Here is a 12,669-nt window from a genome sequence, read left to right on the forward strand (position 1 = left end):
CATTTGTACAGCTTTCCACCCGGTTTGTCATCATCACTTGGCTGTGAGCTTGTTGTTTCCAAGTATTGCAGTATTGTCACAGTGCAGCGAAGGGCTCAGCGTCCTCAGCTCCAAGCTGTTTGACGGTGCTGACACAGGGGGATTTACTGGGTAATGAGTATTGCAACAAACTCCTCCGTCATCTCATTTTTGCCGGACCAGTCGATGGATGACACTCCGGAGACTTGATCGAACCTGACCTTGCTGCCAGACGAGAGGTTGCTGTCCTGTCACCTATTGTGTCTGGAGATGAGGGTTTGTGTGTGTGTGTGTGTGTGTGTGTGTGTGTGTACATGCACTGCAAGCATGTATGCATTCATACATGAAATAATTATATACACACATAAAAGAGAGAGATATTAGAGTATATTTGGATCAAAACAGATCAATTACAAAGGACATTAATGCCTTCCTTGCATTTTTTTTTATCTCCCATTACTCTCCCTTGGCTCCTGAAATGGGAGTTTTGTTTGACTTTAATTAGCTGCGGAGAAGTCTGCAAGAGGCTCATTAGAAAATCAAAGAGGGGCGGCAGCAGCAGCGTATGCAATATTATAAGTACGTTACTATGTGAATGCTTAGGAAATAAACAGAGCGTGGGGAGAAGCTCGGTTCAGAGGTGAATATAGCAGCGAAGCCACAACAGGCACTTTAATTACAAGTTGAACTTTAACCCACATCCCTTTCTCTTAGTCTGTCTGCCCGCAATTACCCACAGAAACGTCCCAAAACAGAGATGACTGCCTAATCATTTTTCTGTTTTGGCAAAGCGCTGCTTGGGGTTTTTAACGGAGCAAGCCAAGCGCACAAGATGACTCATTATCTTCCACACAAGTTGAGCAATCATTCCCAAAAGCAGGGGGATACCCAAAGGATCTGGTAAATATTTGGCATTTCCTGTTACCCTTTAAGATAGTGGAAGGCCATCCGAGGAACAACAGTGCAAAATACAATCCCTTTGTGTTCATGAGAAAGACTGAGCAAAAACCCAGAGGTCTAAATCATGTGAAAAACAAATCAGAGGTCGAGGACAGGCGCTCTCCCGCTGGTGGGAAAAGCAAATCATGTGTGAAGCTTCCAGTCGGGGTAACCATGACACTCAGGCACCAAGTTGCCACCCGATGGCTGACGATAGGATCCTCTCAAGTCTGACTCCTTTGCTCTGCATGCGTCTCTCTGAGGGATTCATTGTGTGCAGTAAAAACGAAGGAAAGGGAGTGTGTAAACCTGGCCAGGCATTTTCCCATTGGATTCTTGGCTTCTGTAGGGCGGCTGTGACCTTTATAAAGCCATTGATCCAAAAAATGAATACTGTGGAGAGCTGCAGCCTGGACTTTATGTCCCAGATGCACACCTGCTGTCGGTGGCAGATGGTTTGCTGCAGGGCAGTGAGATGAGTTTTTGAGGATTATAGAGTCTTTTGTTGATGTGATGAATGCAGATGTTTTGTCCTTTCCTGTCCCTGCAAACTTTCTGTGCCCTTCTTTGCCAGCTGCTTATTATTATTTCCTTCAAAGGCTCAGGGTTTTTTTGTAATGACAGCTAATACAGAAAAAGAAAGAGTTTTGAGAGAAAGAAAAAAAAGAAAGTGCCAAGGTTTGTTTTTCACACCACTCACATGGTTGCAGCAACACTGCTCGCTAACGTGTGGGTGAAAAAGTTCCAGGAGCATGCCTCAGTCTCATGATATCCACCTGACACCCCCCCCCCCCCCTCCTCTATCTCTACCCAGCTCTCCCCTGGGTCAGTCTCGAGTTATTACTGTCCATGTCCTTGTGGGATTCTTTTAAACATCCATCACCGCTCTTATGAACCTCTTACCGTAATTGGCCCGCTTTTGTTTCAGACTTAAATAGGAGATAATCTATGCCGACCGTCTGGGACGTATTGAGGACACGCATCATGAGTTTGCCATTTTGCAGAGCCTCACTAGCGGTCAGTCACATGCACTTGCTGCTGGACCCGGTGGCTGGTTTGTGTTGTTGCCTCAGTAAGCTGTTATTTTCCTGGAGTAGGTGGAAAGGAAAAAAACACAGAGGCAGTGTTTATGCCAGCTAACACATTCCCCTCAGCTGGAGGTCTGACTGAAGAGCTTGTTCTCTAATTAATACCTGAATCCTGGAGAGAAGGAGGGAGGGAGGGTGTCATCACCGACAGACAGGGCTTGTTCACAGTTCTCTAGAATAAAGCCGTATGACATTTGCTCTCCATTTTTAGCCACGCTAGCGGCATGGCTTAGAAATGGCAATGTCTGTTGGTGAAGCCCTCAGGAAGTGTGCTGGGCTTTGAAGCCAATTTGACATAGTGGCCAAAGCGTGGCATTACAACGTCTGGGTCTGTCACATGAAGCTTTTACACCCCAAAATTTCCCATTGACTTTCATAGTGAAAGGGACATCTGTAAATCAGTGGAAACATTCTTTTGAGCATCACAAACCCCACAAAATGATTTGTTCCACTATCAGAATTTGATCCATTAGGTCCAGTAACATTTGGAAAGTTAACAAGAGCCACACCATTAAATCATTTTTATCCCCATCCATGTTAGCAGAGGGCTAAACTGGAGGTTAGCCTGCGCAGCCGGTGGAAATCCCCAGTGGAAAAAACTGATGTCTGTGAAGATTCTCAGTCATCCAGGTCATGGTAATCATAAGTGCTATATCGTAGGCAAGTGGACTTGCTTGAGTTCAAATTCAGGTCGAGACTCAGCTGTACATTTACATCTAAAGTAGAAGGGACACTCCTCCGAGGACAGCAATGTCCGCGTCTTGGCCAGAGAGGATAGATGGTTTGAAAGAGGCGTTAAAGAAGCCATCTACATCAAACTGGAACGACCATCGTTAAACAGGAGGTGGCTTACGACACCATTTGGACCCATCAAACCCAAACGAGGTGCCAGGTGGGTCAACGACTCACATGTGACCTTAACGACTCTGTAAGGGTTCACACCCACACAGAGTCTAAAGCCTGCGACTCCGCACCAGTCCGTTAGAATTGAAGAACCTTTTTGGATGAGAGGCGGAATGTCTTCAAGAAACTCAAGCGAGTCTAGCTGCCTACAATATAACACTTAGGATCTCAAAAACTCACTGATTGCCATGAAATTTTTTACTGACACTTGTGGTCGCCAGAGGAGAAATCCTGTAAAATATGGATGGACACAAACTTTAGACCAGATATTCATTGTTGCCAGAGGATGAATCCTAATGATGATGCTCTGACTTCTCTTTTAGCACCACAACGAGGTGATTTAGAGTGAGATATCTCAGCAACTATTGGATGAATGCCATAAAATGTATTTCAAACATTCATAACTAGCTCAGGATCAGTTGTGATGGTGATCCTACAAAACCAATTCCTTTCCCATCAGCCTCAGGCCCTGTCCACATGTTTACAGGTGTATTTGAAAACATAGCTTTTACTATGCATTTTGGTCTTTTAATTAACCTCAAACTGCATGTTGGGTCAGATGTTTTGTAAAACACTGTTGTCATGAACCGGCTCCATGTTCAGACAAACAAGGGAGACCACACAAGTAATTCTGGTTAAGTAAAATAAATGTATTTAACCAGTTTTAAACATTACTAAAAAATGAGTCTGTCTCAAACTAACATAACAAAACAGCCCAAAAACCCTGTTGGCCAGGAGCAGAGAAAGACAGGAACTGAGACATCCAGTCCTCTATATAGACTCAGTGGCTTAATCAGGTAACTGGATTCAGGTGTGGCTCATTCTTCAGCCACACCTCTGCACACTGGCCCGCCTCCTGCAGGGGAGCAGAAAAAATACAGCACAGGAACAACCACCAAAGGGGGAGAGGTCGTCACACTGTCCACGTGGAAGGTTTTCAGAAACGTTTTCAGTGTTGACATGTAAACAGGGAGACAGAGTTTTTGGCTTGAGATGTTAGAATGTGTGAAGCGTCACAAATGAGGCAACGTTTTGTGCAATGCCAGAGATGCAGATTCTAACCTTGCTGACAGGACTTTAATAAGTTCATACATAAATGTACAGTTAAGGGAGACCGGGGTTGGTTGTCACACTATTTACTCTTGTGTGAATTGCTCATTAAGAAACTACAACTACAGTGGCGTCAAAACGAGCCCCAGGTAGCCTTCCAGTGACAGCTTTTTTCAGGCTTCTTGCATCTTCTTCTTTGTGTATTGTCGCCGGTTGGTTTGACATGCCATTGAAAGCTCTTCAATTGTGTTTTTTATTTGGACAGAGATTTTCTTATAACTGTGTGTGGACGGGAATTTTCTGAAAACGAAGGAGGGAAAAACCCTGTTTTCAAAAATAGCCGTGCCTGTGTGGACTAGCCTTGTGTGTTTTAGTGCTAACAGGCCCATGTTAGCATGCTAACATGCTAAACTGAATTGGTTACAATGGTAAACATTACCTGCCTAGAATTAGCATGTTAGCATGCTGACGTTAGCATTTAGCTCAAAGCACAGCTGAGATGAGTCTCACAGAGCTGCTGGCACGTCTGTGGACTCCTCAGTCTTGTGTTTTTGCCCTGGATAATAATTAAAAACGCTCAGCTGCAACAAAGGAAATGCCACGCGGTTAAAGATATTGCAGACTGATTTAAGAGTGCAGTGTGTTTTGACACCAGAGGGCTTTAAGTGGGAAGAAACTGCTGATCCTTCCTCCTCTGTGTCACTGACTGGCCCCCAGCCTCAGGAATGCGACAGGACGGGAAGGGAGGAGAGGGAAACAGGAAATACTTTTGTCTCCCCGCAGCACTTCAGAATGGATGTCTCCTTTTTTTAGTCCTGTGTGGGCCTTTTTTTCTCCTTTTCTTTTGATAATTCGGAAACTGTATGTTAAAACGTGAAACTTGTGTAATATAATGTAATGACCCAGTTTTGCTGCTACTAGATCAAGGTCGAACGAAACACGTGTATTCCAGTTAGAATTACAGAAAACATAATTACTGTAGGTAAATTGAGTTAAATCAAGACTGATTAAAATAGAATGATAATAGATTCCCATAGGAACTGACACAGTAATATTGTAGTGAATTAAACTTAACAATTCACCATTGTTCACAGAAAGGTCACGTTACAGCTAAAAACAGACACACAAATACAGCGTTACAACACTGCTACTAATGTGGCTAGCTTCATAACAATAGAGTCGATATTCAATAGGAAACTGTTGATATATCCTCTCCTAAACCCCCCTAAAACACACTCTGTTCTACTCGGGTTCAAGATAATCTACTTGTGTGTCTGTGTGTGGGAGAGCGAAGGGCTTAGCACCATGACTTCCTGTCCAGCTGTTCCTGCTGTCACTGCTTATGAGCAGATGTCTGTATTTCCTCGTCGGAGACACGCAGCCGTGGTATTTGCTCCATGGACCCTCGCATACGCTCACACACTCTGAATTTGTAACAGGCCTCTTTTTAAAGCCCCTGTTAGCAGCCGAGAGCAGAGCGCCCTCTGAGTCACATTAATATATTTATGCGCCAGTGCTGCAAGCGCTCGTCCACTTGTTAAAAAAAAATAAAAACAGCAACACCCAAAATGTGTTGACGTGCAGTTTGGTTCTTTTTGGTGATTCCCATGTTTGTTTAGTGTGTGTTTCTGGGTGTGTTGTGTGTCTCTGTGCATGAAGGGCGTCTGAGGTTGTGCGTAGGAGTGTGTCTGTAAGCTGAACAGTAATGGATCTGCTTGCAGCATGGGTGTAATAACACTCTATTTCCACCCATATTTGGTGCTGGCCAAGGGATTTACATCTTAAAGGGTCAGTTCACCCAAATTTCTCACCTCTGGGTAGATAGTTGTGCAGTTTTATTTTTAGATTTTGAGATTTCTGCTGCCAGGTGACCACAGCATGTTCATGTATTATAACTGCTTATTTTCTTTTATTGCATTTTAACAGGATGTTGTGCAGTGGGACAGCTGTATTTGTCCGTGTTTATTGTTGTAAGGATGTGATAAAATCTGAATGACTTAAGAAGCAACTTTTACCACAACATACTGACACAGTGTTCTGTGGATTATGTAAGAGGTACTGTTACTGGAAAGAAATGTTGTGTTTGAATTCCTTTAGTATCCATTGTCAAATCTCAAAGGTGGATATCTCAAAATCTGGTGAGATCAAGGTGAAACCAAAACAACCACCCACCAGCGGAAAGTTTCACGAGTTACATCATTTGGTGAACCAGTCCTTAAAATGATGAGGCTCCTCTTTGTTATTGTCATCAAACCCGATTAAATGACCACAGTCAAACATTAATTGATCATACTACCATGTATTGGCTGTGTGTTCAAAAACTGATGTTTATTTTCTCCGTGCCGTAGTGCTGCATTGTTGTTCAGAATTATTAAAAACACATCAGTGAGTTACTCTGTTGCACTGGATGACGTGTTCCCTCATTTCAAGGAACATGGGCACTGTTAGTTTATTTTGAGTCACTGCCACATGCTGTCCTGCTGGTGTAAATACTCACAAGAGCACCAAATGTGTATCAATCCGCAGCTGAAAATAGTCCCCCAAAAAATGCACTATTTACTGCTAATAAATGAATAAAGTTATATATTTGTTGAATGTTTTTGAAAGAACAGTTCACCCCAAAATCAAACATTAGTATTTTATAGGGCTGCCACCAAATAAGATTTTTTCTAGTCGACCAATATTCGTCATTTAGGTCCATTAGTCGACTAGTCGCCCACATGTTTACGATATTAATTCAATTATTAAATGATATATTTTGGGCGGGGCAACACAATGGTTTGAGTTGAAGGTGTGAGAAAGAATAGTATCAGTAACATTGTTAACACTGTGCTACATTACAGAGAAATACAAAACCGTACTAATGAACCTTCATTAATATAGGCCTATATTTTATCTACAAGTGCACGTCACACACTGAGCGAGCCGCCTGTTAATGACGCTGTGGGCTAATGGGCATGTAGCTACTTCCATGTTTCAGATGATACGTCATGTTTGTAGTCGACCAATGAAGATGAGTTTACATATCACCTTGGGTTCGTCCTTCACCTTCTCAAAATGATCCCACACTTTGGATTTCCTGCCCGACATGTTATTAACTAGCCTGTGGAATAACCGCAGGTACCAGCCCTGGAAATTAACGCTGAGTGTGGCCACTTCCTGTGTCTGTCCTTTCAAATTAAATTCCCACATGGTCCAGTCATATAGGTTTTGATTTATTTTGACAAGGTGCAGCTTCTAATAGAGTGACTGATAAATAGCACTACACATAAGAGGTAAAATATTTTTGATTTGGGGTGAACTGTCCCTTTAAAGATATTAGTCTTCAGTAGGAACAAAAAGGATGCCAGCCTGATCCTTCATGGTGGTTCCTAGTTGACTCCACCCATCAAAAAACCAGCTGATGCAAGACCACACACAAAAGTAAACACACTTTCTTTGACAGCTCAGTTAACTGTATGTCTTTCTCCTCCTGTCTCTCTCCCAGGATGCCTTTGTGGAGCTGTATGACAGACAGAGGGACACCCTCTTCAGTTGCTCCTGGCCCTCCATCAAGACGGTCTTCGGTCTGGCTGCACTCGGGGCAGCGAGCCTCACCATTGGAGCGTACCTTACACAGAAGTGAACGAACCCTCTTTCTACCAGCTTGACTTTATTCCTCATCCTTCTCCTCGTGCCTCTTCTTTTTTTTTTTTTTTCCTTTTCATAGACGCCCCTGACCCCTCAGAGACAACCTTTAGACTCTTCCGAATCTGGCTCTCTTCAAAGCCCTCTCTCAGAAAGCTCCCTCTTCCTTGCCCCTCCATGTCAAAACAGACACGAATCAAAACAACTGAAGCAACCAGATGCACAGCCCATACAGAGCAAAGGACGTCTTGAAAGGAGGCAGCTTAGATGTAATCACACTAAGCTGAGTGCAGCTGAGGAGTGAGGAGGTGGCATCAGTGGCATGCATCTTTTATTTTTTGTTCTGCCTGCTTCTGTACTAGTTATAGCATGAATGTTGAGTGTTAGTGTAGACGTTGCATGTGTCAGAGCTCATGCGGGACCTCTGTTTGGAGGCCTTGATGATGGGGGTGCAGGGACAATGATGCCCCACACCGGAGCGGCCGCAGCCCCGCCCCTGCTTGTTAGGGTGAAGAACCCCGTTTGAACTATGGACTCTGGTTACCCCCCCTTCCCCTGCAGCCGTCCTTCAAAGGACTTCCTCCACAGAACAGCTGCTCAGAATGTATAATGGAAACAGCTTGCTACAACCAACGCTCCTCAGACAGCTCCAGTGAACTCTGAACACACTGCACCATTATACTTCCCCCGGCCTTCGATATGTAAAGGAAGGACCAGTGGAAGACTGAGCTCTGCTCATCTCTCTTTAGCAGAGCTCCTTGATTTTTATGTTGGTTTTAATTTTTTGCAGCACGCCAAACTCCAAATTGTGTGGATTTACTGCAGATACGGAGGCGAACGAAAATTTTCAATGAGTGAAAAACACGCTGAAGACGCCTGATGTTGCATAGAAATCACGTTGATTAACATGCTTCGAAAAATGTCGACCACAGCACAATAGAGCAAGGTAGAAGTAAAATAAGCATTGCATTTTGCATCTTAAGAAGGGAGTGAGGCCCCTGCGACACAAAGATTTTAAGAGTGCATTCCTCGAGCAAAGTGATGTGAACAAGACCACCCCTCGGCTTAAATGACTCCCCTCTAAAAGAAACATCATTGTTCACACCGAGCAGCTCTGAAACTCACCTTTTCTATTTTCTACCAGCTTTCTTACTCCACTTGTGGTCAGATTGTTTGGGCTCGCCCAGGTCTGAGAGCTGACCCTGTCAACATGTGTCCACCAGCTGCTGAGGCCCCACAGCGACCCGGTACTGCTAGAATCCACTCCGACAAAGACGCTTGTTGAATGAGAAAACCTCACTTGGCTACAGATGACTGAGTGGAATACCGCAGCAGCAGGGTTCAAGCTCAGGACTAAAGCCAGCGTGTCCCGTATGCTGGAACCTGAGATGTCCCCTCTCTCCAGCCTGCAAATGCATTCAGTCATTGATTTGTTTTATTGATGTTTGTCTTGTGTTACAGTCTGATAGAAGATTTGCTCACAAAAGCTCCAAAACATTTTATTGTACACAGTACTTAGCAAGTCGGTTATAGAATATAAGTGATTTTTTTCCTTTCCTCTGTCATTAAAAATCTTCTTTGTTGCATGGATGAAAGATTCTTCACACGATAAATATGTGTAACCATATTTATAACAGAATAGCGTAGGACAAAACAAATTACAGCAAAGGAGTTGCTTTTTTCTATTTATTGAGAGGTACAAGATCACAGATTTTTTAATAGTACTTTGATGAAAAATAAATTGTTTTCACTTTTTTTCTATTCTATGGAATCACACTGTAATTACATTTTTTTCCTGGCTGCTATTATAACAAGAAAGATGTTGTTTTTTTTAAAAAGTGAATTTCTGTGTCGTATTAATATTGGCTTAAGGCTGCTATACTGTCGATTTAACTTTTACTTATACAGCTTAAACTGCCACAGATTTACAGTATAGTTCTAGAGAGCTGGAAACCAAAGTTAACTTGTATTAATCTTTAATTTAAAAAACAAAAAAACAAAAAAACAAAAAGTAGTTTAAAGGGACAGTTCACCCCAAAATAAAAAATACATATTTTTCCTCTTAGCTGTAGTGTTATTTATCAAACTAGATAGTTTTGGTGTGAGTTGTCGAATATTGAAGATATCAGCCGTAGAGATGTCTGATTTCTTTCCAGTATAATAAAGCTAGATGGCACTCAGCTTGTGGTGCTCAAAGTGCCAAAAAAAAAAAAAAAATCAAAAGCAATGTCTCGTTCAAAAAATCATGACCTGGTTTCTCAAGATAATCCACAGACCTTGTTGTGAGCAGTTATATTTAGGACCACCCACCCACCAACTGTATCACCATGCAGAAGGAAGTGTACATCAGGCCCCCAAGAAAGCTGCTTAGCCTTGCAGCTTATTTTTCCCAGTGGTCACTTGCAGTATTGCAGCACAAAAATCCCATGTGAACCAAAAAGCATTTTCCCCATAGACCACCATTGTAAAACTGTTGACAGGACACCTCAAACTGCAAACAAGGTCAATTATGACTCTTTCAATTATGAATTTTTGTTACATGGAGGTTTTATATTTGTAAAATTTTACTCAAGCCAAGAAAAGTGATTTAAAAATCTGTGACATCATTAAAATGTAATGGATTGGTGGTTTGGTGCGGTGTGGTGAAGAGGGAGCTGAGCTGGAAGGCAAAGCTTTCCATTTACTGGTCCATGTACATCCCAACCCTCACCTATGGTCATGAGCGCTGGGTAGTGACCGAAAGAATGAGGTCGCGGACACAAGCAGCCGAAATGAGTTTCCTCTGTGGGGTGTCTGGGCTCAGCCTTAGAGATAGGGTGAGGAGATCAGACATCAGGAGGGAGCTCAGAGTAGAGCCGCTGCTCCTGTGCATTGAAAGTGGTCAGTTAAGGTGGTTTGGGCATCTGATCAGGATCCTCCTGGGTGCCTTCCGTTAGAGGTGTTGCAGGTATGTCCAACTGGTAGGACACCTCAGGGCAGACCCAGAACATGCTGGAGGGATCACATATCTCATCTGGCCTGGGAACGCCTTGGGGTCCTCCAGGAGGAGCTGGAAAGTGTTGCTGAGGAGAGGGGCGTCTGAAATACTCCCCTACAACCTAGCTTTGGATAAGTGGTTGAAAATGGATGAATAAAATGTAAAGTCTATGAGCCGAATGGGAACTCGCTGTGCATATTCAGTAGGCGGCATATTGCTGAAGCAAACCTGGAGGCTAGAAACTTTTTTGGCATATGCACCAGGCGATCAGTTCCATTGGACTGAATCAGCTCCATCTTGGAGTCCGGTATCAAGGTATTATTATACATCTATGGTGAGCGTCTACTGCTAGCTCACCTAGCACTTGTGGCGTCAGACACTGATAAAAAAAGGTGTTCTTTAACGTCAACATGATACACGGCCGGTCGCTGTTATGGTTTAACAGTGCTCAGCGGCTTCAGGGGTAAACGTGGTGGGACAAGAACGACAGTTGAGGTGGCGAAAGTCTGAGTGGGGTGGGTGGGCGTTCATGTTCTGTAAGATCATAAAGCCAAACCCTGCTCTTTTTTCCTAAACCTAACTACGTGCGATAGAGGAAAAAAAACGTAAATTTGCGTTGTTGTACTGACGTAGTGTGTTTATTTTGAAAGAGACTGTATGGAAATGGTAAATTTCGGTGAAAATGGAAGTGTATTTTGAAAGACACCCAGGGTACCTTTCACGTCGTGTCTGGACATGGAAGGTCCTTGACCAAATGTCGATATGTGACGAGGTCGGAGTGAGAATGTGTTGTCAGTAGAGGAGGACGCCATTAATGATTACATCTCACTTGAACATGGGCGCAAGCCTCTCGTCCATGTGTAGATGCATGTTATGTGAGCTGATTCAGTTGGTGGGTGTAGCTTGGTAGAAAGAAAATAGTTCCCACATGAAACTGCTCACAACAAGGTCTGTGGATTATCTAAGATAAGAAAGAGACATTGCTGTTGAGTTTTTTAAACATATTTTATCGGCGCTTTGAGCACCACAAGCCGAGTGCCATCTAGTTCCATTATATTGAAGAGAAGACAGACATCTCTACAGCCGATATCTCCAAAACTCAGCAGCTCACACAGAAACAATCGAGATTGATAAACAGCACTACAAGTAAAAGATAAAGTATGAATTTTTGATTTTGGGGTGAACTCTCTCTTTAAGGAGAATACACATCACTTCACCTCACTGAGTCTGTTCAGTGAGGTTTTATGATCTCTCTGTGGAGGGTTTGTCTCGTGTTACTGTACTATATCAGCTTAACTTTTGTCAGCTTTGTGCTCCGATGATAACTCAGTGCTTTTTCTGTAAAATGTTGACCTGCCAGACTTAAACCTTGTCTCAGTTGTCACTATACACCACCCCATTCTCATTACAGCAGCTCACAGTGTGTGATATTCCCAGTGATGTGTGTGTAAGAGAGAAGCAGACGGTGATTTATGAGCAGGAGTAGGAACAGTTCAACAGCAATATACTGTAATTTTTTATATTCTCTGTGCATATATGAATGTAGGCGCCATGGTTGCTGTACTGTTTTATGTCTATAATCACAAACCTGTAGCACTTATAAGAAAAAAAAGTGAATTGTGTTTCTGTTGTTTACTGCTATATCCACGATAAGCTAGCGGGATCATATTGTTCCTAATAAACCAGATTTCTCAAGCAGCTGCAGTCCAAGTTCATGTTGCGTCTGCTTCTTTATCGATTCTCCGCTTCGTCTCTGAGCGTGTCAGCAAGACAGAAAGAGAATAAGAGATGGTTTAGGTTGAGAGCGGTGTATCAACAGTGCTCTTTTGATTATCTGTTATCTATCCACAGCTGTGAACTGTAAGCTTGGCTGTGTCAACGTGACAGTCTCCTTGTTGAAGGACCGTGCAGGCACAGCAGCCGCACCCCATCAGACATCAAAGCTGTCCCCAAACACTGCACTTGTCAGCCTCCCCTCTTCTGCTCCATGCGCTGCTAAACACGAGTGCAAAAACCCAAAATGCCCTGCGGCCAGGTTTTTTTTTTTTTTTTACACCCCCTGCCTCT

At 43.2% G+C, this 12,669-nt stretch overlaps 1 protein-coding gene across 1 annotated transcript in view; it reads left to right on the plus strand.

The window, feature by feature from the left end:
• bcl2b (BCL2 apoptosis regulator b) overlaps positions 1–9,212 on the plus strand; it is a 33,184-nt gene extending 23,972 nt beyond the window's left edge. Inside the window, exon 2 of the mRNA XM_050033169.1 lies at positions 7,486–9,212. Coding sequence (XP_049889126.1) covers positions 7,486–7,623 — 138 coding nt within the window. The 3' untranslated portion in view covers positions 7,624–9,212. The remainder of the gene's footprint in view (positions 1–7,485) is intronic.
• The last annotated feature ends 3,457 nt before the right edge of the window (positions 9,213–12,669 follow it).

This window comes from Epinephelus moara, chromosome 21 (assembly GCF_006386435.1).
Source record: "Epinephelus moara isolate mb chromosome 21, YSFRI_EMoa_1.0, whole genome shotgun sequence".
Lineage (NCBI taxonomy): Eukaryota > Metazoa > Chordata > Actinopteri > Perciformes > Serranidae > Epinephelus > Epinephelus moara.